This window comes from Fonsecaea nubica (assembly GCF_001646965.1).
Source record: "Fonsecaea nubica strain CBS 269.64 chromosome Unknown Scaff61, whole genome shotgun sequence".
Lineage (NCBI taxonomy): Eukaryota > Fungi > Ascomycota > Eurotiomycetes > Chaetothyriales > Herpotrichiellaceae > Fonsecaea > Fonsecaea nubica.
This window is the reverse complement of record NW_019173734.1, coordinates 1-25,558: the sequence shown is the minus strand read 5'-3', so window position 1 is coordinate 25,558 and position 25,558 is coordinate 1. Positions and strand designations below refer to the sequence as shown.

Below are 25,558 nucleotides of genomic sequence, written 5' to 3'. Positions count from 1 at the left end.
ATGACCCTTGATTTGGGACAGAAACTCGAGGCGTAGACCGTCACAGACGGTGTAGGTCATGGAATTTCTTGAGTGTCCCGAGAGCCTTGCCTGGCACTGTTTATGAATGGAAAAATTGCGAGGCCAAAGATGGGTCGACTTCTCTTTCTCTTTGAGTATTCGTAGGACACTTGATCCGACCCAAGGACGAGTGCACCAGTGTTTGGTCGTAGAGCCTCTCTAGTTATTGAGGAACCTACCTACAGTATATACCCCTGCAGGCCCCAGTGACAGGAAAGGGAGAGGGAAAGGGAAGCTATACCCTCCTTGAGGAGTTCTTCTTATACCTTGTACCGATGTCCTGTATCTTGCGTGTCAGGAATACCTCTACTTCTACCTCTACCGTTGGTTAGTCAGTCCTTTGCATCGTTGCCCACTGGGGCATCTCTCTCTCTACCCCTACCACGGGATTGACCACTGAATCGACCCTTTCCGTCTAGTCATGCCTTCATTCCTGCACATCACCATAACCATCACCCTAATCACCACTATCATGATCATCACCATCATCAATCTCATTCTGGGTCTGACTATGCCCCTAACCCTGCCCCTTCCCGTCTTGACCCAACACGACCCTCTCCACCTCCTTGGCATCCACCTTGTCCATCCACGAAAAGTCCGTCAACCAGCTCTCCCACCCGGCCTGCCGAAAGGCCTGGTAGGCGGGCCGCTCGAGACTGCGCGCCGCGACGGCGCAGTCGACGTGGATGTCCTCGACCAGGGCGTCCAGGCTGACGTAGTCGTACTCGGGCCGGATGTACCCCAGGATGAGCAAATTGAGGGCGGCGCCGTAAAAGTCCCGGGGGAACTCGTGCAGGATGTGGATCTCGACGGAGCGCACCGTGTTCTTGTAGAAGGGGTTGAAGCCGATGGAGAGGACGGCCGGGTGGATCGACACGAGGGGCGGAGCGGGGATTGAGGATGAGGTTGAAGAGTCGGGGGCGGAGGATATCGAGGATGACGAGGAGGTGGGATTGGTGTTGGTATTGGTGCTGGGAGTCGAAGTCGGTGCCGGTGCAGCTGCAGACGGGCAGCTTTTCAACGACAGGCCCACGAAACCGTAGTAGATCCCGCTGGGCAGCGTTGGGTGCTCGGTCGAAAGACCTTCCGTGGGGATGTTGGCTGTGGGAATGCCGAGCTGTTTTCGTCCGAGATAAAAGAGGAAAGTTAGTTTTGTCTGTTTCGTCCGGGGGTCTTGATGCTGGTTGGTGTATATTTGAGGAGAAATCGAGGGTCGTAAACATGGAAAAAGGAAGACAAGGGTAGGGAAGAGAAGAGTAGGCTGGGGGGGACGAGGAAGAAGAGATGGCTTTGGTCCTCGGGTAGGGGAGCTCTGAGATGAGATAGCAGCCCCGGATAATGGAATGACATCTCAGGAAAAGGATATCTTTCGTCCGAAGATTTGGTGGAGAGAGTTGGCTGTCCTCGAAGGTCCAAGGTTGTGAGATGGCGAATGCGGTCGTCTTCTCGTGATCAGAACGGCAGAGACCGCAGTCGCGGATGTCGTGTAGTCGGCGTTTAATAACTCGAGAAGATCTCTCAGGACACGACATTCTCGACGTAGCAGTGCAACAGCACAGCCTTCTTACTCACTCACTCAGCCACTTCTAACCTGCTCTCGTAGTCTCCCCTTCTTCCTACCCGCTCATAGACGTCCCTTGGAAGCACCGATTTCTCTCTTTCCGTGGATCCGAGGACCAAACCCGGGACACGAAACGACGAGGAACCAAAAAAGAAGAAAACAAAGAACCACTCCCACTCACCTCTTTACTCCCCCTCCCAAACCCCTTGATCACCGGCCCGCACAGCTTGATGGGAAACGGCGGTTCGGGCCCTGCTTCAGGCCCGGCGTACGGATCGCGTGGTCCGTTGGGTGGCATGGCTGAATGAAAGGACTCGGGGTCTGTCGAGGTGTGTAATTCTATCGAGAGCAGGCGGCAATTGCAATGATATGGTGCGGGCGGAGGGGTTGAGGTCGTGCGCAGGCAGATGGGAAATTCAGAGAGCGTGTGTGGGGGAGATGGAACAGAGAAAGAGCGTGGCAATGAACAAGCCCTGTGCGTCCCTATCGCTACTGATGCTGTTTCTTCAATGTTGTCTCTATCGCGATCGCGGTCGAAATTGCGGTGTCTCCGTCGATGTTGATATCGATATCGGATCTGGCTGCTTGCTGACTTATCCAAAGATTTTTTTCTTTCCCCCTCCGTACGCAGGGCGTCCTTCTGCCACCTTCCACCGGCTTTGGCGCAAACCTTGGCTAGTCGCACGGCCTGATCCAACTGTCCGACAGAATTCTCGGTACACGGGGAGAAATAGTGTGCAGGGTCCGAGTCGCTCGAACCAAAGCTTGCGATGTCCCAAGCAGAGAGATATCGAATCCAATGGTCATTGACAGTAAAGCGGGATAATGAGGTTCCGGAACCGACTGGCCAATAGGATGACGCACATCCACTCAGCCTTGTCGTTCTCAGCCTCGTCAGTCCTTGTCACGGCTACGCAGCTGAAACAAGGGCATTACGAGCGATAGCGACACGTCTCTTGTGATAATTAATGTTTCTTCGTTAATGCACGGTTTCGTCTAATCTATACACCGCCACGACTATACCTGGGCTCCATGAATAGAGTTACTCACCACCATATCCCTCCCAGCAGTCATCCTATACATTGGCCGAATACCCAACACTCGGCATGCGTCCAGAACTTCGCCTCCTTTCAGCCCATTTCCTCAATTCATCAACCCAAAACACAGTACTGCTTATGCAGATCAGAGAGACCAGGTCCCACAGACCCAGCGCCTCGGTCTGAAAAACCCGTTGCAAAAATGGCAAGTATATAACACACAGTTGGCCCGCGAGACTGCCTGCAACCGCGTAGTTGAACATTTTGTTTCCAAAGAGCTTGATTTCGCCAATCAGCACCGACTTGGATTCCGACCGGCAAGTCAGCGCATTGAACATGTCAAAAAGCACAAACGTCGTAAAGGTCATGGTGGTGTCGCGTTTCGTCACCATTCGGGTGCGGAGGGGTGTCGACGCCACCGCCAGCGGGTCGACCGTGGGATCATCAATGTCCACCATCTCTCGAAGATAGATGAAAAGAGTGCCCATCATGATGACCGACGCCGAGGTGAGAACCCGGCGGATAAGTCGTTTGGTCAGCACATTGGCATTGCGAGGTCGTGGCGGCTGCATCATGACCCGCGGATCAACTGGTTCAACTCCCAGTGACTGAGCAGGAGGGCCATCCATGAGTATATCTGAGACACGTTAGCTGAGGTACTGCGAACAATCACCCGACATGACTTACTGATCCAAAGAATCTGCATGGCATTGAGTGGATTCTTGAAACCAAACATGGTACTGAGAAGGACCAAACTCAACGCCGCAACACTCGTGCTCAGCTGGAATGTGATGAAATTTTGAATGTTGAAAAAGATGCCCTTCCCTTGTTCGATGGCACGGAGGATTGTGGAGAAGTCGTCGTCTGTCAGAATCATATCGGCCGCCTCTTTGGCCACATCTGTGCCTAGCTTTCCCATTGCAATTCCAATGTCGGCCTTTTTGAGCGCGGGAGCATCGTTGACCCCATCGCCCGTCATGGCCACCACGTCTCCCCGAGCCTGAAGAGCTCGAATAATCTTCATCTTGTGGTCTGGGCTGGTGCGCGCAAAAATGTTCGTCCTGACAATGGCCTCCGACAGTTCTTCCTCTGACATACGGTCAAGCTCATCACCTCGAAGGACGGACCTCGAACCTGAATTTCCTTGACTGACGGGCATCCCGAGATTCCTCGCGATCGCCACCGCCGTCGTCTCTGCATCGCCCGTGATCATGATGACTTTCACTCCTCCATTCATCAGCCGTCGGATAGATCTGTTCACGTGTTTTCGGGGAGGGTCGTTCATCCCGACCAAACCTGCAAAACACAAGCCAGTAAAGATATCCGACTCTGGCTCTGCGGTCTTCTTATTTCCCAACGATGGTGTGGAGCTTCTGCTGGTCTGCCGTGGCTTATGCCTGAGGACACCACTGGCAAATGCGATGACCCGAAGTCCCTCCTCCGCCATGGCCTGTGCCGCTGCACTGGCTTCTTTCCGACGGCTCTCGTCAAGCACCACTTCTTGACCATCTTTAGTCAAATACGTGTCAGACCTGCTCAGAATCTGTTCCAACGAGCCTTTGATATAGGCTGTTTCTGATCCATGCCCATAGCCGTTGGTCATTTCGCCAAGGGCACTGCCAATGACAACGCCCATCCACTTTCGCTCCGAACTAAATGGCGTCTCGGTTGTTCGTGGCCCGATCTTTTCACGAACATCGTCTTCACCGTGCGCATCCAACAAATCGAGCATGGCGATATCGGTTGGCTGACCCAGCCATCGACTCTTGGTGACGGTAGATGATCTATCTCTAGTAGAGGATAGCACCGCAGCGGAGGCAGCAGTCGCGGGAGTCCCGGAAGCATTGTGAGAGAGTCGACCGTTGTTTGCAATATTGCCGATTCGAAGGATGGCCTTGGTCGCAGACGTGAGTGCTGCTGTCGGGTCGACGGAGAATGGCTTCCCCGTATCGAAATGCCACAATTTGGTCACGGTCATGTGGTTGAGAGTCAAAGTTCCCGTCTTGTCGCTGCAAACCACATTCACCGAACCTAATGTCTCGACGCTGGGGAGCTTGCGGACAATTGCTCCTCGTTTAGCCATACGTAACACTCCCAGTGCCAGAGTAACCGTGACAATGATGGGTAAACCCTCAGGGATTGCGGCGACAGCCAGTGACACTCCAATGGTGAACAGATCCAACAATTTCTTGCCCTGAATAAGGCCGATGATGATAATCACTCCAATGACGACGAAAGACATGTAACTAAGTTGCTTCCCCAACAAATCCATCGATTGCTGGAGAGGCGTCCGAGGAGCCTCAATCTCCTGAAGCGACAACGAAATCGTCCCAAACTCGGTTTTTCCACCGGTGGCGATGACAATTCCTTCCCCATGGCCTGACCGCACTAGTGTTCCCATGAACGCGATGTTGTGCTGCTCATTGAGACGTACGTCGGTGCCTACTGCGCCAGCCGCATTGTAGGGTTCAGGGGTGCCGTGGTGCTCCGACCTACGGATGGTCGGGTCCAGCGCGGCAGGAAACTTTTCCACTGGTTCATTTTCGCCGGTCAAATTGGATTCGTCGATTGTCAGCTCGGCAGCGTGGGTGATTCTGATGTCGGCGGGAATGCGGTCGCCGGTAGCAAAGATGACTAGGTCACCCACGACAAGCTGAGATGCAGGAATCGTAGCAGACGACTTTTCCTCTGGGGGGACCGCGGCGCCGTTAGCCAATGGCTCCATCTCAATTGCTTCATTTTCAGAATGCTGATGTCTAGCCGTGTACGTGGTCGACCGAGGCCCCGAGCGTCTGACATGGGCGTAATGAGGCACCAATTTATGCAAGGCCTCCAAGGATTTCTCCGATCGATACTCTTGCACAAAAGCGACGGTAACCACAATGGTGACGGCGAGGGCAATACTGACGGCATCGTCTTTGTTGCCAATGAAGAGCGAGATGGCGGCCGATGCGAGCAGGAGAAGTATCAAGGTCTCCTTGAACTGCTTAAGAAATCTCAACCATAGTGGCTCCTCCTCTTCATGGGGTAACTCATTGGGCCCGTCTTTTGCCAGTCGCGCATGTGCCTCAGTCCGCAGCAGGCCCTGAGTGATTGAAGTCTTCAGTTGCTCGGCGGTTTCTTGGGGGGTGAGGAGAGAGTAAGAGGATGTTATCGAGGAGGAAGTGGATGCATAGCGGGCTGGACTCCGCGGCCTGTCTGTCTGCGATTCTGCATTGAAGACCGGTAGTAATGTTGACATGATTGCATGTTAGCTATGTTGATTTCCACCCCATCGTCCGCAAAATGTATGATGAAAAAGGATAGTCGAGTGGATGATCGAAGGCAACGCATGCACAGACGACGAACGCTAGAGTGGACTCAAACAAATATTGACAGAGAGAATAGGAGGATAATTGTTGTCACACGACAGAATGGTCAGCCGTGTGCCGCAATGAATCTGTTGGAAAGAAGAATGGGGGTTCGCAGTAAGATCTCAGGGATCCTGTCGCCTCTGTCTCCGTCCTCGAAGTCTTGCAAATTGCATTGACGCTACGGTAAGGCATGGGCTCTGGTGGGCCGCAACTCCGAACTCCAATTTGCGCCCCCGAGGCGGAAGGTTGGGCGAACACGAGAAGCCACTAGGCACTAGGCACTACTAGGCGTGCTCGGACACTGGTCATTGGGTTGGCGTTGGGCGGTGGAGGGTGGGCGTTACGGGCGAGGCTGCCACGACTACGAGGTACTCCGTACAAACAAGATCAACCTTCGCCCATCCACCTCTCATCTGGCCATCGCACGCCCAGCCACTCCGCCCTCTTTTCTCCCCGACCTTTCGCATCTCAAGTCGCATCCCAACCACCAACTCCCATCATCTACTCGCATTCTTCCGTCGTCTCCATAGAGAGCGCGCCTTTCTCAGCTTTGATTCTTTGCGAAATCCTCCTCGCATCCTTTTTTAGTTGGATCTGTCTTCGCATCCACTTGCGCGACCTGAAATCAACATCATCTTGCCTCGACGCGTCGAACGTCCATCGCCCACTTCTACAGCCTGACTGACCTCTCCTCACCCGTCCACATGTCCCCGTGAACTGTCACTCACAGCTCATCCTCTCACTTACCTTGACATGTTTTATTCAGAACAACTCCTGGCCAAGACCGGGCCTTTGGCTCGTGTCTGGCTTGCTTCTAATGTCGAGCGCAAGCTCTCAAAATCGCAAATCCTACAATCCGATATTCAGAGCAGCGTGGGCGCCATTGTGGACCAAGGACATGCTCCTATGGCCTTGCGCCTGAGTGGTCAGCTTATGCTGGGCGTGGTGCGAATCTATGGGAGAAAAGCCCGATATCTGCTCGACGATTGTAACGAGGCTTTGGTCAAGATCAGAATGGTGCGTCGCCTTTCTTCCTGTAGTATTCTATGCTAATGATACATTAGACCTTCAAATCGACCAACAACCACGATCTGCCCGCCAATGCGACAACCACTGTCGACCTCAATCTACCTGAATTGCTCACCATCGATGATTTGTTCTCTAACATGGACTTCACGTTCCCCATGACCCAACAACCACCCACTACAACTGAACAAAGTCAATTGCTCGATGAGGAGGAAGAAGAAGACTGGACCAGCTCTCTCGTCCCTCAGCAGAAGAGTTCTGAATCGATGCTCACTCCTAACGAAGAATTATTATACAACGAGGTCGATCTTGATCTCGACTTTGGAGAAGGCGATGACATGGACATGAATGACACCACCGTCAGTATGAATCTTGGTCGAAATGCACAGAGCCCGAAACCTAGTGGCGAAGGAGAGGCCCTCCTTTATGACGACGAAGAGGCCCTCGACTTGGATTTCGGTGAAGACACGCCTATGCCGGATCAGCCTTATGCAGATGATACTCTACCTCCTGTCGGTGATGCAGCACCGCTTGAGTTCGAAGATGACGAGACACTCCAATTGCAACGAGTGGCGGGGGTCCCGTCTCGTGGACGAGACACAGAGTCTCCTTTATCAGAGGCTAACTCTGACATCCTTCGCGAACTCGACACGACATTCCATAACCAACCGGAAGAGGAGATCGAAGAAGTGGTAGTCCGGCAACGTCAGCGGAGTAGAAAGCAGAAAGTCCTCATGCCCGACGTTGAAACTGTGCTCCATAACAACCAGATCAAAGCACAGGCAGCAGACCGGTCGAAGATCTTGCGCCCTCCATCGTTTCTGCCTTCAAATTCTCTCACGATGAACTTAGCGAGCATGCAAAAGAGCGGCGGCTTTGTCTCGTACGCAATGAATGACGGTCAGTCCAAAGATTGGGCACCCGAGCTCCAAGGTCTATTGTCGTTTGAAATAGTGTCGAAATCCGGGCAACTCAAGAGGAAGCGAGATAGCGGCATCGGTGGTCTAAGCGAAGACGAACACAGTGAAAAGTCCCCACGACTACAAGGCCCAGAAAATGCAATGGAGGATGAAGGTGTCCACCTTGAAGATGCCCAGCGCGACATCACCCTGGATGACATAGCCCCTCTACCCATGAGCGACGGTCTTCCAGTCTTCGATAATGCTGCTGAGGACGAAGATGATGCCGGCGACGGCACATTCAACGATACAACGGTGCCGCTTGTCCATCCTGCCGACAGTGGCCCTATCTCACTCGGGACACAACATGCAGTTCATCTCCTGCGTGACCGACTTGGGAATGCTGATGATGCCCATCCATCTTCGCCAGCCAAGAAATCCGTGCTGCTACAAGATCTCGTCCCAGAAGGTCGGGCAAGCAAGGAGGATGCCACGAAAATGTTCTTCGAGGTGCTAGTTCTAGCCTCAAAGGACGCAATAAAGGTTGAGCAAGGCAACAAGTCGATAGGAATGCCCCTACGGATCAGAGCAAAACGAGGACTGTGGGGAGCATGGGCAGAGACAAGTCCAGGCGACGATCCAACTGTCCCCACAACGGCTTCTCAGCAAGTGGCTGCTTCAGCTTGAGGTGACTGGGTTTTTGGTACGATTTTTTTTTGGCAGCAGCAGACAACTATGATTCTGAACAGCTCTGGTAGTTCTCTCGGGGAACTCTGGTACCATTTGAGACAGATTGGGTCGGCGACGCCTGTATTTTTAGCGGGCTGGGAGGGGCAGGCTGACGACCCGAGAAATATTTGGATAACAGGGTTTGTGGCATTGGAAAAAGGCTACGACAATGAAAGCGCGAGCGTGTCGTTTGCAGGGCTGGGTTGGTGTTTGTGGCAGCCTTGGATACCCCGGTACAACTGCAGATAAGTGCTTAGGTCTGAATGAGGATATGTCTTTTTATCCCTTAATGCAGGTTCATGGTCAACTGGGAATTTGGCTCTTGTATAGGTCTGTCCTTTGTCCTGGAATAATAGTAGTGGAAAAGACGTGCCGCTTGACTGGCTTGACCCTGACGACGCAGTGACAGCTGAGAGCTACATGGGTAGGTAATGGAGGTAGCTGTGCACGTCCTATCGAAGGTATGTTACATTCCTACGACTGAACGAGATGTACACATTTTGAACTGGTGAAAGCGAGGAAAGAGATTAGCCCAGGCGGGATGCTGTTCGAAATTATGTACCTAACACAAATCAACCATATTGGACCGGAGTATATAATATGTGTTAGTATGAATACCTATCTCTAGCAGTGGCAAGGGGTAGGTAGTGGAGAATCCGAGTCCGCATTCGGAAGAAGCGAGTGAATCTACGTTCTGTTTTGAGGGTCAGGATGTCAAATCTCCATTGTGGAAGGCTATACAAGAGCCTCATCGACCTGGGAATGACTCATAGATGCATTGTCCTTCCAGTGCACACACTGGTTCTCTCTCTTCTAGGTGTCCTTGACCCAAGTACCGTCGTCCATCAAGCCTTCACGCTTCGGCCCTTCTCTCGCCCACGTCTCGACCACTCCATTCTTGGGATCTTCATCCGGCAAACCCCTGGAGCGTCTGACCTCGAGGACCGCCTCTCGGACACGTTTTGTACATTCGATCCTCAGCTCCACGGCCTCGGGATGATTGGCCAAGTTCTCGGGCACAAGACCCAGAATCATCTCGTCCCATCCAGGCAGTCCGGCTTCACGGGCATGTCGGTCTGCCAGATCTCGCCATCGCTTGCGCAGGTCGCCAAACACGGCCTCAACGTCCAGCTCCCGCCCGATTGTAAGAGAAATTCTTTTCCCGATCCTGGGTATGAAGCGAGGGAACGACCGACTCTCATGCATAACCTGGTCCGTTCCTTCAATGAACATAGGTACCACGTCAGGACACTCGGGCGGCTCGAGAATGAGCCGGGCCACACCCCATTTGAAGTAGCGCATCGTCTTGTCAGTGGCTTGGTGGATCATTCCCTCGGGAAAGATGTGTACCCAGCTGTACGAGTTGCTGGCATAGCGTGATGGGGCGAGATACCACCTCACATCGGAGGGCTGTGACGGGTAGGACGGTGGAGGCGAGATCTCGGAAAACGGATCCACGCAATCCCAGGGCCATTGAGCAGGCTTCCAATCCTTGTGAAACCGCGGGTTGCTCAGGGGACTGAGTGATTGCTTCTGTGCAGAGATCTTGGAGAGCAGGCGGACAGCTTCGGTCATAGTTGCCTGGTAGGGTCCACCAAAAGGTGAGTGTGCGCCGCGGTGTATAGGGAGGACTTGTCCCAATGTGAAAAAATGGGACGTAAAAGCATTCTTGAAGCAAATATCATGACTACCCAAACTCCAGCGGTGGTTCATATAGCCGTGGAAGGCTGCGAAGGAGAAAGGAAGAACACCCCATATTAATGGTTCGTCGAGGACGGAAATATGGTTCGAGACGGTCAACAGCCCGCGACGACGTGTTTTGAAGTCGGATCGCGACTTTAGGAGGTCAAGAAAACGGGGTAGGCCTTGAACTTCGGTTTTGTTCAGAGTGTAGAGGAAGAGACGCGACAACGTGGCAACGGTAAGGATCGTTTGGTACGAGGCACCGCGCCAGAAAAAGCTCGGGGACTCCAGGTTTTGGTAGAGATTGAGGTCATTGCGGTGGAAGGGCATTGGTGCTGTAGCGCGGCAAAGGAACGAATGTAATGAAGTCCATCGAGTCTGATTAAGGAAGGGAGGAGTCGTCGAGCGCCGTAGATAGAAATTCTCATTAATCCATGTCTGCTGGAGGCGTCGTGCGGGAGCTGTTGGCTGTCAGTAAGTCGGCGGGAGATTTTTTGGGCTGAAGCTGCGGAGCGAATGATTGCGGGAACATTTCCGATAGCGCTCAACTTCCCCATTCTTCTACGCAACAATAGCAGCTCACTTTTCGACCTGCACTTGATCAGTTAATTGGATATCCCTTTTAATTTCGCCAGTCATGTTCAGGCCGACTTCTCCTCTAGCAGGAGGTCTTCTATGGTGCGTCCATGTCGGAAAGGGAGCGCTTCGCCGGTCGTCCATACTAATTGAGTCTTGCTTGCAGGAAAATCCCCTGGCGCCTCTCTTCGATGCAGAAAGCGCGTCAACGAAAGCGATTAAAGTTGGTCGATAAAGTCGTCGACACGGTCAGCACTGCCCTGCAGAAAAATGGCGGATTGACGGCAAAAGCGGTAGAGCGATGGTACCAGGAGATGCCTCGAGAGGAGGAGATGCTTCCAAAGGACAAGTACACGATTTTTGATCGCAAGGAAAAGAAATACAGGAAAGGCATTCACAGTATGTCTGGCAAGCTCTGATCCGTGCATACAATTGCTGATGAAATATTTCAGAACTACCGAAATGGACAAGAGTCAGTCAGAGACTTAACCCGCCCGGCTTCTAGAAGGCTCAACTCGATCGATACTGTCATACGTTACCTCTGCTTCGCATATTCTCAGAAAATGCACCTCGCTCCTCCAAGCTCTGACTGAAGCAAATACAGACTGGGAGCGGTACATGCGCTAGAGTGCGCGTATTGAATATTTACGGAGTTGAGATGCGTTTCGCGTCCACCCAAAATCTCGAGCTTCGACCAGCTTTCCTGCTGATAACACTTATGGTGAAGCAAACAAGACGTTAGACGTGGCACAACTGTTCAGGCCGTGCTATGCGAAAGAGCTGTCGGGTACGGCCGAGCTACGACTCCTGGTGGAAAACAGGTGTATTTTTATCGAGGCAGAGAGACGATCTACCAGGAAGAGAAAGAGATAGGTCTAGGGATAGCGGATAGACCGACCATGAAAGTGTGGCTTGTGTTTCTGGGATGGGTTGAAACACACTGGCGATTACATGGGCTCCCAGTGGCATCGGCCCCGTCCCTCACAGCTTCACAGGAAAGGCAGCCAATATTATCTGTATAATACCATTGACGTGGATTTTTGACTGATGCCCTCTCATCCTGCCCTCCCTCAACTCTACCCTGCCAGCCTGCCACGCCTATTACCTTTGTGGTCAAAAGAGCTACAATAGTCCCTCGCCAAGAGAGCCAGTGAGTGTGAATGACTCCCCCACAGCGCTTGTTTCCCGTTATCCGAAAGAGCCAGGAGTCCACTTATACCTCTAACTCTGGGATCTCTACCCCCCCAACCTAACTATCCTTAGTGTCTCCATGTAGACTGCTAATCTCATGCACCATATACACCTCACATGCTAAGTAGCCGCCTTTGCACTGAGGCAATAAGCGGTTGGACATTGTGACAGTCACTGACAGCGGGAATGACATACGAGCAAGTACATTCTCTCTCTTGGCTACACGTGATGGTCCGGTCTGGAACAGGCGGCGGTCAAATGACTACTACCTACGTCCATGACTCCCTTCCTGACTCGATCATGACTCCCCATGAACAGACAAGATAGCTCGATATAGCTCGATAGGTACTCATCCTCGCCTTGTTCCCTGTGGACTTCACCCACCTGTCCCCTCGTCACCCGTCACGGTTGAATCTATGCCGAAGAAACACCAAAAACGAGTCCTATTCCTCAAACCGCAGTCCAGCAGTCCTCATACCCTCTCGCTCTCGAAGTCGCAGGCCTCCAAACCTGAAAACTCGGATACTCCACGCACCGTCAATGATCTGATTCGGGAGTCTCGTCGCCAGCAATTGAGAAATGGCACGAGGGTTGACACTGCAGCTAACGCATCCTCTGTCCACCCCTCTGTGAGAGCCGTCCTTGACCTACCCACGCCGCCTGCGCCCGCCCCACGACCCAGATTTGGTCCTCGCGCAGCTGGCGGCGAGTTGGGTCCAAGTCTGCTGTGGCACATCCCTGGTCCGCCTCCACCACAGAGCTGGCTTACAGGCAGACGCGGCACTTCGACTGCTTCCAGTTGTCCTGTCGCTCTTACCCCCGATCCGGACATTGGCAATGGTCGCATTCAAGTGCGGTCGAGTAATCTGCCGAACGGAGCCTTCCCCTCTGTCACCTCCCTCCAGCATCTCGTGTTGAAGAGCATAGCATGCAATTGGGAATGGCACGCAGAGTACGACGGCGACTATTTTGTGGATCTGCCTATCTCACTCAGGGAAAATCTGTTGAGCTACATTGCCGTATACAGCGAGACGGTCCGGAGCAATCCCTTGAAGATTCTGTTTTTAGATGAAACGGACACCGAGGACAAGGCGCAGGTCACAAGGCTGGACTTAAGCAATGCCGTAGGGACTTGGACGACTTTGAAACAGTTGGAAAGAAATCTATTGGTTAAGAATGCAGGTACTACAACTATCAAGAAGACGGCCGGAAATCAAACTATTACAATGGATCCAACTCCAGATAGCTGGGACACTGATGCAAACGGTGAACACGCAACAGACACTCCAACTATCAATCCACTGCCTAAAACTATCCACAACTTCAAGAATTTGAGGCATCTGTCCCTCGCTGTCTCTCCATACAACTTCAAGGCTGCCTCGTGGTCTTCGCTTCTTGCTCTGACTGCTGAATTGGGCACTTTGACCTCTCTTTCTCTGGCACACTGGCCTCAACCTACACTCACGCCAAACGCCGCGTTCACACGAGCCCTAATCAACCTGCCCGATTTCGCATCGGCTGTGTATGACGGATCGGACATTTATACCTCCCTCGACGACGACTGGCGAGAAGCAGCAGGAATACTGCGGACACTGAGCCGCTCCCTATACTGCCTAAAATGGCTGGATCTTACAGGTTGTGGAGACTGGTTTGCTGCACTTGAATGGAAAAGCCCACTGGCCGTATCGTTCTTCTCTCCACCCTCATTATCCCCCCCTGGGGAGGAAATGGCGGGCCCTGAATGGAACAGTGGCTGGCGTGGGCTCGAGACGCTGATTCTAGAAGTTGGATGGAGACCGGTTCGTCCTTCGGCGATAGGACACGGCACTCCAGCCAAGGATGAGGATATCGAGGCCGAGCGCAGGCTCTATCGGTACAAGAAAGAGCGTGAACGCTTCGACAGGATTCGAAGCACTGCGCAGTCTGTGGCGCGACATTTGCGGAATGTCCGTAAGGCGGCTGGCGGCAAGTGGATCGAGGTCAAAGTAAGTGAGGAGCTGGTAGCATCTCCCGAGCGTGATGGGCGAATGGCAGAGATATGACCAGCCCTCGCCAGGGCTCACATTTAGGTATTTTCACTTGCTGAAGAAATTTGTGATCTGTTGCATACCTGGTTCGACTTTCTTTGCAGGACTAGACTTCAGGGTCATGTCCTTATTGCTAGTTGCACTCTTCGGCTTCTTACCCAGAGTCGTCTTGGGTGGAGGAGACTTCAAGGACTGAGTAGTGGAAGACACTTTCGTGTGCTTCTTTGTTGGGCTGCCTTGGGATTCGTCATCATGCTGTCGCTTTATCCCTTGCTTTTCTTCGGGAGGGGAACTCGTTGCAGGCAGCGGCACATCCTTGCTGTCTCCAATATCTTCAGCCGCAGACTGGGTTGGTTCTGGCTTGACTTTGACTTTATCCGTGGCCTTCTTTGCACCAGCGTTGCTGAAAAAGTTGGCGATGTTCTTCTTGTTCTCCTTGCTGTCGATCGGAACAATGAAGCTGGGTGAATTGTTTCCCACTTTCCCAACGGCTGAGTCTACTTGGTAGCATTCAAGCTCGCCCTCATATGGTTTCAGAATCGCCTGAAGCTCCTTGCTCCACTTGTTCCTTGTCGGGTCCAGCCACATCTTGACTTCTTCGGTCCCCGGAGTCAGAATCACTGGCATTCGATCATGTAGGAACTGCAGCTGCTTGTTCGCATCTGTCGTGATGATGGTGTAGGTGTACAGCTTCTCCCCTGTGTCTTCATACTTGACACAGTCCCATAGTCCAGCGAACCACATCAAGTTGCCATCTTTTCTCTTGACGAAATATGGAATCCGCTCTTTTCCACCCGGACCTTTCTTCAACCACTCGTAAAAGCCCTGCGCCACGACCAAGCAGCGCTTCTTTTGCTTCATCGTGTTCCACATACCCCGATTCTCGATTAGAGAGTCGTCGCGGCAGTTGATAGTACGCAACATGGACCCGTAGTCGGGGGCGCGCTTGGTCCAGAAGGGGATCAAACCCCATTTCATGACCTTGAGCTGGTAATTGAAGTGCTTCGATTGACTGGATGTCGGCGGGGTCGACTCTTGCGGCTCTTGTTCCACTTGCTCTGCTGGACTCTCGTGATTTACTGCAGCGTTGTCGCTGGTTCCTGCTTCATCGCTGTCCCTGACCCCTTGGTCCGGGACATCTGCCCTGTAAACAAGGCCAAAGGATCCGGGAGGGAAGTTGTAGGTTTCGCGGGCTTCATCGTCGTCAGGGGCATCGTCAACCGGCATGCCTTGTTGCTGAAGCTGGTACCGCACAAACGCCGCACGGAGACCTAGCGCGTATCTCCCGCACATTTTGGAGGCGTTGAGGAACTATGTAGAGCATGTCAAAAGGAGCTGGGCGCAGAGAGAGTTGGCAAATACGATGGGAATACGAGTGAGTGGTGGTGGCGCGACGATGGTGACGTCGGCGCAGTTCGCGAGAAATCTGGGGTAGATTCTCAAATTTATTTCCGCGCTCAAAAACGGTGGACCATGAATAAAGATCCTGCCGCACTTCTTTCCAGTTTGCCCTTTTCTCTCCTATTCTCGAGAACAATCTTATCATCGGCGGTCATGAACATGAAATCCGGTATGCTCACAGGTCAGATACTTCGCAGCTTCAGGCCTGCACAACCCGCCCCCTCTCGAGCTTGCCTCAATCGCATCCACAGTCTGTCCAAATCGCGGCCTCTCGTCCGAAACACTCCCTCCCTCAACGCACGAGTCCAGACAAGAAACGCCAGAAACTATGCGAGACCTCCCAACCGATTCGAACAAGCAGTCATCGATGCCCGGGTCAAGCACCCTGTCTTGTTTCCGTTCCTGCTCTTTGGCTCGACTGCTTCAGTAGTCTTGCTCATCATCATGGCGTACGACCAATGGCGGAGGGAGAAGAAAGGCACCTCAGTATATCCTCCGGCGGTCGAAGACCAACTACGGCTAGCCTTGCACTATACCCACATCTCGCCAGACCCGGACACCGCGTCACAATACTTCATGCAAGCTATCAAGAAGGCGGAAGAAGTTGGGATGGACCCGTATAGCAAAGACACGGTTGGCATTCGGGTCCGCTTCTCCCAGATGTTGGAAGAGTTTGGACACGTGAAGGCTGCAATCGAAATTCTGGACGGTATCTCTTCGGATCTCGAACAAAAGCTGGCAGAGCTCGACCAAGCACAGTCCGTCAAGAGCGATGCTCCATCCGCTCTGGATCCAGAAACAGCAGATTTCCGCGCGAATCTGATCAAGGGAATCGTCAAGCTCAAGATCAAAGTCTCCTCAATGTACGAAAGCGATTATCTCCAAAATCCCACCATGGCCAAACAAGTGCTGTCGGACGCGGTCGGGCTTGTCGTCAAGGAGACCAAGAACCCTCAGGTCAATACTTTCACTGAGGAGAATGGTGCAGGCTTAACTACTGGGGAAATTGCTGCAATGCTGTCTCAGATGGGCGATCTGTATGCCACTTCGGGAGAAGAGGAAAACGCCATCCAACTATATATGCTCACTCTGCAACCGCTGAGGGCGTCGTGCAACGGCACTAGATCCTGCAAAGAGGTTCAAGTCCTCAGCAACATCGCTTCTGCCATGGACATGGCGTTGAAGAAACCGACCGCCAAGATCAATGGAAAGCCAGCGACCAAGGACACGCTCGCGGCCGGGAGACGCGCCGCCCTGAGATGGGCAGACCAAGCGATCGCCACGGCCGACGTTGTCAAGTCTGAGGAGCGCGATGAAATCTGCACCGCCGCTTTGATCTCCGCCCAGATGACCCGCGCAGATCTGTTGCTAGATAATGGCGACAAGGCCAAGGCACGCGAAGCCTTCCAGAGTCTGCTGCCTATGTTGAGGGAGAGAAATCTTTTGCCTCTTGTCGAGACGGCTGAGCAAGGGCTGAAAAGGGCTAGCACTTAAGAATCAGGCGCTGATGCTTATTATGGCTGCGAGTAATGCCTAGTGCCTTGTATATCGCCACCTTCTTCCCTTTCCGATTGCTAGGGAACATGGAGGGGATCCCGCTTGAGATAATAGTCCGCTTTGGACCTGCCAATACTTCAAGGTTCGTTACAGGAAGACTTCCTAGAGCAGAAGGAGACTCATTGGCAATTACAGACGATTTATTGTCCAGCTCGGCCCATTACCATGGGTCAGCTGAGATTCCTTGTCTATGATAGACTGGACTGAGCCCAAGCTCACCCTGAAGGTGACCCAGAGAAAATGTCGCAAACATAGTTGAAGAGCTACAGCTCCTGGACCAGCCGGCCGAGGACCAGCCACATGCATGCCCTAGGAAGAAGATCCCTTTTGCTGAACAGCCCGGAATTCATGCCGCGACTTGAAGTCTGTACGCATGGCTTTGATCGTTTCGACTCAATGATGACGACCGATGGTGGTGCGTGTTTGGAGTTGATCATTGCTGGCCCAGATGGTGGACGAGGCTGACCAATCACCATCAAGGGACGACCAACCCGACATGAAACAAGCCACTTTTGCATCCTGTCGCAATAGCCGCCGCATGCTACCCTCAGTCTTCTTTTCTTAGAACCGAGCTTCGTCGAGTTTCGCGACAGCTTTCAGACCTGTCAACCATCTGTGGCCGATGATGGTTGCCCATACTCTCCAAAAATTCTACATTTCAAGTCATGTAAAAACGATTCTGCAACAAAATCGTGGCTTTCTGGATTTGTTTATTCAGCTTCCAGTACTTGAATGCCGCATTCGAAACGCTGTCAGGACGGCGGGTCGTCCTCAGACGCTTGAACCTTGTGTCTTATAAGCGCCAGGCCAATTGCGAGACCTCCCTCGACCTGCGGCGTTTGGCGATTGTAGCACCCAGGACTCGCAGCATATATATCGCCTCTGTGCAGCTCTTGATCTGTGTGACCTTGACGACTCGGTTCCGCCCCAGTCATTCTTCATACCATCAATCCACGTACCACCAGCGAGTCACTAAACTTTGGCCACGTCTATAGCACATCTTATGTCCTAAGCAGCAAATTTCATCTCTGAGAAGATAGCACCTTGTCAGAAAGACAAGAAAGGGTAGTTGCTCGACACAAGTACCGACATGCTCTTGAGATGGCGGCAGCAGAGACGAGAGAAGGCCGAAGATGGTCCAAAACACCTGTGGAATTCGGTCTGGCTGTCCGGGCCGATGTTGGGTACGTTAGCAGCCATCTCTGCTATCTGTGTGACAGCGCTCGCAGTACTTTGGCACTTCAATGAGGAAGGCGATGGATTTACATTGGTCACAACAAACCATTACTCGTGGACCTATGGCCCAACTGCCATACTCGTTCTGATTGTCGCGATGTGGAGGCAGGTCGATCAATATTGCAAGGCTCTGGTTCCCTGGCAACGGCTGAAGCAAGGCAATGCCAATTCAGCTCAAAGTGTCCTGCTCGACTACGTCTCGCCTCTACAACCAATCAGTCTCTGGGAATCCTTCAAAAACAGGCATCGAGTTGTGTCGACAACGATCATTTCCTTCGTCGTCTTGAAGCTGATCACCCTTCTGTCCACGGGCCTATTTTTTACAGATGGACGTGTTGTTACCACTCCGGGAATAGTCTTTACTGGGACCACCATGTTTGATGCTTCTTCGTTTAATGCGACAGCAAATCTCGAAGTTGCCGATTCATCATTCTTTTACAGGGCCTACGCGGTCATGGTCAAGGGTCTGGCTGATACTGAGGGCATTCAAGGCCCTATTGTCTACCAGGCCATGTTGCCACCGGCATATGCACAAGCTGTCAACGCTACTATTACAACGATCGTGGATACCTTTGTACCTTCATTCAACTGTGAAAAAGCTGCTGTGACCGTGAATTTGCAGCCGGCAAACTCAACAGAGCGGCACCCCGAAGATTCGATAACCTTGCTTTCCCCGAGATGCAATCTTCTTGCTGGCGCACAGCCGGTTTATGCTCTCAATCCTGCATTATACGAATGTCCCAAACGGCAGTTGAGCGGGCTGATGCAGCGAGTCGATTGCTCCGGCGAGGACACATCGAACCCCACTGGAAATTGGCAGCTCTTAACAATGACCGATATGCGCTATGAGCAGACTGTGGCAAATTCCACTGGAGACGCAAGCAGCATAGATTTTGAAGCTGAGTCTTGGTCAACCGGCGTGGCAAACATGACAGGCATTGTTTGCCGCCCAAGTTATCTGATCGAGAGGCGGAATCTTACATATGACTTATCTGAAAGGCCTTTCAAAGTGACGCTAGAGCCGGTGGCCACCCCGTCACCGCGCCCCCTGGAAGGCTTTTCTAACGAGGTACTCGGACAATTATTCAGCTCTGCCTATGTGGACGCGGCACTTATGTTTGGCAACAAAGCAGATGAAGAAACAGCCGCCGAATACCCAGACACAATGTTCGAGACCATGGCTCAGGTAAACGGTGGAGATTATGAGTCCCTGCTGGACCCAGACGTCATGATTCAAGCTGCCGAAACGGTCTTTGGTCATGTTGCTGCTCAGATCGTTGCAAAACATCTAGTAAAGCAACAAAGTTCAACTTTGACCGGCCAGGAGACCGTTCTACAGGAGCGCTTGTATATCAGGGAGTTGACTGCTTGGTTGATGGCTGGAGGATTTAGCGCACTCATTCTCTCATCCTTGCTCATCCTCTATGATCGGCCAAAGGATGTTGTGCCACACAACCCAGAAGACCTCGTCAACACAGCCTTTATACTTGCACAAAGTCCTGCCTTTGAGGCAATCCTGAACTCTCAATCATCGACTGCGCAACCGTCATTCGATCAGCGGTTGGCTAAATATCATTACTCCACGTACCTTAACAACAACGCCTTTCAGGGATCAAACTTGGTCCTCGATGTCCAGCCTTCAAGTGATGGAGACGAGTCTCAGATTCAAGGGAAGAATGAGATGTGGAAGCCACTATTTCTTCAGCGTCCGATGATCGTCTTGACCTTGGTGCTCCCTGTCATCCTTGTCGCTGTTCTCGAAACCCTGCAGCGGCTATCTGTACGGGCAATTGGTATAGCAGCTTTAGATGCAACCAGCAATCTCTCTACGGCAGTCTACACCAGGTTCATCCCCGCTCTGGCGATGCTATTGATTGCTACCTGTTTCAACGCGCTGGATTTCAATATTGCAGTTCTCGCGCCCTATCAGGCACTGAAAACTTGTAAAGCTGGGGTGAGTCCTTCCAACTGCAGCCAACTGCTCGGTAAGATACCAGTAGCTGCACTTTGGACTGCCGTTCGAAGCCGCTTTGGAAGTGCGGTCTTCTCTGGACTTGCGGCTCTCTTGGGAAGCGTGTTAACCATCATTGGTTCTGGCCTGCTTACCGTTGAGGATGCGAGTACATCCGCAAGCGCTGCCTTTGCTTTACAGAACGTTGACAGTTTCAATATGAGTTGGGCTCACAGCGTTCTCAACGACAATGGAGCAGCTGTGGTCAGCAGTCTCATTGAAGCAGCGAACCTGAGTTATCCTCCATTGACGCACGGAGAGTTGGCATTGCCAAAGCTTCAGCCAGCCCAAGAATACTCTGACAAATATGCCGACAACACTCTATTAAGTGTCAATGTACCAGCGCTCCGGTCATCACTCAGATGCGACATTCTCAACAAGACTGCATATAACATTACCGGGTTTTACAATTCTCATATCTTGTCCTCTAGTGTTTCCATTGACATTTCCTACGATCTCCCCCCTCAATGTCTATTTGGTGGCCCTGGCGGTAATCTCTCTACTTTGGACGTTCAATACTCTTTCCAGTTTCCAAGTTCTACCAACACAAGTTTCTTTGGCAAAATGCTCGATTTGCATGTCGGGCCCTACTCCGGGCCCTTTGCAGATAGCTCTGATGAGATCTCTCCATATACTCAACCCGACAACCCAAAGGGTTGTCCATCTCTTGGATTCATTTACGGCTTTGCCGATGCCAGCCAAATAAACAGCAGTACCGTCTCAGCAATGGTGTGTTATCAGGTGGTCGAGGAAGTTCAAGCGAACTTGACACTTCTCACGCGAGATCTTTCCGTCTCCGCAGACAATCCTCCAATAATTGTGGCAAACTCTTCGTCAGACGATGTGCTCATCACTGGTAGTGACAGCAAGGACGTGCTTGGGAACGGCCTGACCTATCGAATTCAAGTCCACATGGATCAGTCCCTTTCTCTGTTCAACCAAACCCAGTATTCTTCCAGCAGCTTATCGGGCCCCGCGGTGGTGGACAATTTTTTCCAGGCCGTTCTCTTCGGGAGGACGCCGATTCGGCAAGAATTATTGAGCGATGGCTCGGAATCTTCTCAGAAACAAGTTCGCATGGGCATACAGCGATTCTATCGCAGATATATGGCTCAAGTGATCTCGAGCAACATGCGCGTGAGCTTGCCGCCTTTGTCCTCGACGCAGCAGCAGCAGCAGCAGCAGCAGCAGGCGGCGGCGGATGTGGTTTCTTCAGCACCGAGCAGCCCATCAACGCTCACAGCAACGGTGCTGAACATCCGGACTCCGGTCCTGCGTCAAAACAACGCCTCGAAGCTCACGCTTCAGGTGATCCTGGGTGTCATGTTCGTCTGCGGCCTGATCGCCGTCCTGCTCAACCCGACAAAGGACGTGGTGCCGCATAATCCCTGCACGATTGCGGGATCTGCCGCCCTGTTGGCGGGGAGTCGGCTCGTCGAGGAGATTGCAGAGCGAGGCCACGCTTCCTGGACCAGAGACGACCACGTCAGGTTACGGCTGGGGTGGTGGAAGGGAGATGGGAACGCCGTGGACAAGTCGTCATCATCGTCATCATCATTGGAGGGCCACGACTCAGAAGGAAATTTCCCAGAAAGATATGGAATCGACAAGGTGGAAAAGTTGGAGTGATGATGGGAAATCTTTCGGAATCATCTACATTCGGCAGGTTGGTTGGTTGTCCGTCCATCCGATGTCGATTTCACTTGTGTTTGTATGTACAGAGATGGAAAACAAGATCCAGATGTCATGTATGTACTCAGTATGTGTCCCGTGTGAGAAATGGGGGTAAGACGATGATACCACAAGATGATCTGAATCTGTATTGTTTGTATGTGTGTACGTCGTTGGCATTGCTACCTCTTGTTTTTCTTGATATATACCTTAGTTAGGCATATATTTTGTATATTGATTTCGTTAATTTCATTCGTGCCTTTCGTTAAAGAATTTCCACCTCTTTCCTTTTCCTCTCTAAAAAAAGACAATGTGGGTGGAAAATGAGTGTAATGTGCTCGTATCTCGCTTGCATGCTCGGACCAACCGCGAAAGAAAGGTCCAAAAAAGATCAAAGGGGTGGGTTATTTTGATGGATCTGCCACTATCTCTAATCACGAAAAGGGAGAAGAGAGAGAAAAAGGTGGATTTCCCGATCCCAAAGATCTAGTATTTTTGCCTCCCTCTCTTGACCGACCCGAGAAACCGCAATGCATCTCTATATCCCAAAGTTCACCAAAATTGGAGGAGGTTGACCTTTCTTCCGAATACAAAAAAAATAGTCACCAAAAGTAATATACAAGAATGGTCCGTAGAAGGGATTCCCAACAAATAGTGATAGATGCTTTTAGACGGTTAAAATAGAAGGTTGAAACGTCTGCTCGTGAACATCTGGAGCGAAATAGAAGATACTCTGACACAGGGGCTGTGTGTGCTGCTGGTACCGACGAACTGGGGTTTTCTCTCTTAGCCCGCATAGGTGGATCCGATCGGTGAGGAGACGGAGTTGCCATTGACGAGGATGCCGTTGCTGCACATAAAGTACGCGTACCTCTCGACGGCGGATTGAGAGTCCAGCCATGGGAGGACGGTGTCCAGGAAACTGGCTACTTCACTGTCCGAGCCCGAGGCGCCGAATTCGGTCAGCCACACCTTGCTGATGCCGTGCTTTGCGGCTGCGTCAATGACGTCTTGGACATGGGACTGGAAATAAGGTACGTTGTTCGCCGAGTCGTACCAGTGGAAGGCCACGAAGTCGACCTTGCATTGTCCGGCACATGCGTCGAAGAAGGCGTTGAGCCAGTCGATACCCATGAGCGGGTTGGTGCCTGCGCCGTTGGTGATGGCGGGCGACCCAAGTTGGACTTGGCCGGAGAGGGGGTTCATGTTGTCGATGTACAGCTTGGCGGCCGTCGCGGGGTCGATGTTCGATTGGGAACCAAGATCCGGTTCGTTGAAGGCCAGGGCATGCTTGGATCCGCTAGCGATGGCGGACTGCACAGCGCTGGACCAACCTGAGATGGAGTTCTGGCCCCAAAGAAGAGGGACAAATTCAGCACCAGAAAGAATCTGGCCACCGGGCGATGCTGCCCAGTTGTACGCCCAGCTCATACCCTTTCCGGAGAAGGCGTCGGTCAGGGAAGCATCGTTGTAAGAGAGACCTCTCTTGCCCGATGAGCCAGTGCTAGGAGGTGAGCTTGGGCTTGAGGCGGACGACGACGCAGACGAGGCGCTGCTGGCTGCGCTGGAAGCGGGAGACCCGCCAGTCACAGTGGCCAATGTCGTTGGGATGATTGTAGAGGGGACGCCTTGGGAACCAACGGATGGCACCGAAATGGAAGAGCCACCAAAGGATGGAACACCCGAGCTTCTTCCGCCTCCGGGGAAGAACTGCCCAGCAGTAGGAGAAACCGAAATAAGGCTGAATGAGCTTGATGAAGACAGATCACCCAGTGCAGCGGACGTAGTAGATGAAGCCGAGGTCCAGCTTTGAGAAGCACCATAGAATCCGCCGGGGCCTTCGGGCGCAACAGATGCAGAACTGGTGCTCGATGAAGCCCCGAAGAACTGGCCTGCACCCCCTGAAGGGGCAGATCCCTCGGAGGGGAGAGTGGCTGTAGAGTCCGAAGGGATGCCGAAGTTCTTGCCCGAGTCCTCGGATCCACCAACGCCGGCAGTTGCTGTGACCGTGACGTACTCGACAGATGTGGCGGTGATGGTGGTAGTCAAGACGAAGCAAGATGACATGTCAACATCGGTTGGAGCAGCAGCCGTTGCAGCGGCGACTGTTGGGGCGGCATCGGTATTTGCGAGGCCGGAGCTAGAAGCGACTGCTGCAACCTCGGCTGGGCTAGAGAAAGCAGGAGCAGGAGCAGGAGCGGGAGCGGTATCGGGAGAGGACGAGTCGAGCGGGATGGGCTGAACGGTGACAGTCCTGACAGCTGTAGCCACGGCAGAAGAGGGTGTCTCCATCGAAGAAGCACCAGAGTCTGGGCCCTTGGTGTGAACAGTGCCATTCATGGGGTAGATGCCACCAGTTGGCATAGCCCAGCCACCACCCGTGCCACTGCCATAGTGGAATCGTTCGTGTCGTTTAGGATATGCCAAAACGGCCGAGGCGAACAACGCCACAGACAAGTATTTGGCAACCATATTGAATCAGATGAGTAAGCTGCTGACGGGGATAGTGTTTGATGGGTGCAGTAGTCTTGCAGGAAAGCGACACGAGGTATAGTATATGGATTGTATGAGGACCCGCCTGGGGAATGCTGTAGCCGATTCAATCAATGAAGGACCTGGTTGGGTGAAAGAGTGACCGCGAGCGTAGCTCTGCAGTTTGCGAATGACGGAACGAAGGACTAGCCTTGCAGAAAGAAAGACGAAGTGCAATGTGTCGCACAAACGTGTCAGAGAGCCTACAACGGGGGAAGACAGCTGTGTAGGAAGGAGAAGGAAGGAGATGCAAATGAAACGACAAGAACCTCAGAGTTATACCTCTGCCAGCAGAGGGGTCGATGGGGAACATGGTGGAAGGGGTTGAAGGAGAGTTGTGAACAGGACAGCAAAAACGGGTTGGCACGTTTCATGGTGGTCTTTCGTGTGACCGGGATCCTGGTAGATGGTAGACCGCATGTTTCCCGGTGTTGTAAGAGACGTGTCTTTTCAAGTTCCATTCGCTGGCAGCGAGAAGAGAAGCGGGTAAAAATGACATGTATCAGAAAGGCCGTGACCATGGGTCGGGCTATCGTAACGGTCCTGATTGCTGGCATGGGAGTCCCAGATTCCCAGGCTGGGGCCAGAAAAGGGGAAAGCTGCAGAACAGGCGAGGTTAATTGGCAACGAGGCTACTGTCGCAGGATCTGGTCGTTCCGAAGCCAGTCAGCGGCCAGATTGGTAAAGATCTGACCTGAAACCGCCAATGGGGGCGGCAATGCAGGGGAAACATCCACCACTGCGAGCTCCAGCGAGCTCCAGCAAACGGGTGAGCCAGTTAAGCTCTCAAAACAATCCGATGAGGGTTAGCTTCGCCGGTCGCAACGCTACTTGGTGTCAGGTACCAGCCACCCACGCAACAGACCCCTGCTTGGGCCCGAGGGGAAAACGGACACTAGCCCAGAAGATCCCTGTGGCGGACATTCTTGACATCCTGAACAAGGAGCGGGAATAGTGATTGACAACGGAGTCTCTGCGGGCAGTAAAGAAGGGGGAATTGGTACTCAG

At 52.5% G+C, this 25,558-nt stretch overlaps 10 protein-coding genes across 10 annotated transcripts; 5 read left to right on the top strand and 5 right to left on the bottom strand.

Annotated features, from left to right (window-relative positions):
- Positions 1-577: 577 nt before the first annotated feature.
- On the bottom strand, positions 578-1,919 carry AYO20_08077 (hypothetical protein; the record flags this gene model as incomplete). The annotated part of the gene is made up of 2 exons (XM_022646358.1): positions 578-1,177; positions 1,803-1,919. 2 exons carry the CDS (start codon positions 1,917-1,919, stop codon positions 578-580), a joined length of 717 nt encoding a protein of 238 aa, XP_022497614.1.
- Positions 1,920-2,696: 777 nt separating this feature from the next.
- Positions 2,697-5,899, bottom strand: AYO20_08076 (hypothetical protein; the record flags this gene model as incomplete). The annotated part of the gene is made up of 2 exons (XM_022646357.1): positions 2,697-3,295; positions 3,346-5,899. 2 exons carry the CDS (start codon positions 5,897-5,899, stop codon positions 2,697-2,699), a joined length of 3,153 nt encoding a protein of 1,050 aa, XP_022497613.1.
- An 865-nt stretch (positions 5,900-6,764) lies between these two features.
- Positions 6,765-8,623, top strand: AYO20_08075 (hypothetical protein; the record flags this gene model as incomplete). The annotated part of the gene is made up of 2 exons (XM_022646356.1): positions 6,765-7,028; positions 7,076-8,623. The coding sequence occupies 2 exons, from the start codon at positions 6,765-6,767 to the stop codon at positions 8,621-8,623; spliced, it is 1,812 nt and encodes a 603-aa protein (XP_022497612.1).
- Positions 8,624-9,478: 855 nt separating this feature from the next.
- On the bottom strand, positions 9,479-10,678 carry AYO20_08074 (hypothetical protein; the record flags this gene model as incomplete). The annotated part of the gene is made up of 1 exon (XM_022646355.1): positions 9,479-10,678. The coding sequence occupies one exon, from the start codon at positions 10,676-10,678 to the stop codon at positions 9,479-9,481; it is 1,200 nt and encodes a 399-aa protein (XP_022497611.1).
- A 307-nt stretch (positions 10,679-10,985) lies between these two features.
- On the top strand, positions 10,986-11,429 carry AYO20_08073 (hypothetical protein; the record flags this gene model as incomplete). The annotated part of the gene is made up of 3 exons (XM_022646354.1): positions 10,986-11,026; positions 11,091-11,323; positions 11,377-11,429. 3 exons carry the CDS (start codon positions 10,986-10,988, stop codon positions 11,427-11,429), a joined length of 327 nt encoding a protein of 108 aa, XP_022497610.1.
- A 1,102-nt stretch (positions 11,430-12,531) lies between these two features.
- Positions 12,532-14,157, top strand: AYO20_08072 (hypothetical protein; the record flags this gene model as incomplete). The annotated part of the gene is made up of 1 exon (XM_022646353.1): positions 12,532-14,157. One exon carries the CDS (start codon positions 12,532-12,534, stop codon positions 14,155-14,157), a length of 1,626 nt encoding a protein of 541 aa, XP_022497609.1.
- Positions 14,158-14,190: 33 nt separating this feature from the next.
- Positions 14,191-15,435, bottom strand: AYO20_08071 (hypothetical protein; the record flags this gene model as incomplete). The annotated part of the gene is made up of 1 exon (XM_022646352.1): positions 14,191-15,435. The coding sequence occupies one exon, from the start codon at positions 15,433-15,435 to the stop codon at positions 14,191-14,193; it is 1,245 nt and encodes a 414-aa protein (XP_022497608.1).
- A 261-nt stretch (positions 15,436-15,696) lies between these two features.
- On the top strand, positions 15,697-17,037 carry AYO20_08070 (hypothetical protein; the record flags this gene model as incomplete). The annotated part of the gene is made up of 1 exon (XM_022646351.1): positions 15,697-17,037. The coding sequence occupies one exon, from the start codon at positions 15,697-15,699 to the stop codon at positions 17,035-17,037; it is 1,341 nt and encodes a 446-aa protein (XP_022497607.1).
- Positions 17,038-18,190: 1,153 nt separating this feature from the next.
- AYO20_08069 (hypothetical protein) lies at positions 18,191-21,976 on the top strand (the record flags this gene model as incomplete). The annotated part of the gene is made up of 1 exon (XM_022646350.1): positions 18,191-21,976. One exon carries the CDS (start codon positions 18,191-18,193, stop codon positions 21,974-21,976), a length of 3,786 nt encoding a protein of 1,261 aa, XP_022497606.1.
- An 828-nt stretch (positions 21,977-22,804) lies between these two features.
- AYO20_08068 (hypothetical protein) lies at positions 22,805-24,490 on the bottom strand (the record flags this gene model as incomplete). Its single annotated transcript, XM_022646349.1, has 1 exon — positions 22,805-24,490. One exon carries the CDS (start codon positions 24,488-24,490, stop codon positions 22,805-22,807), a length of 1,686 nt encoding a protein of 561 aa, XP_022497605.1.
- Between the last annotated feature and the right edge of the window lie 1,068 nt (positions 24,491-25,558).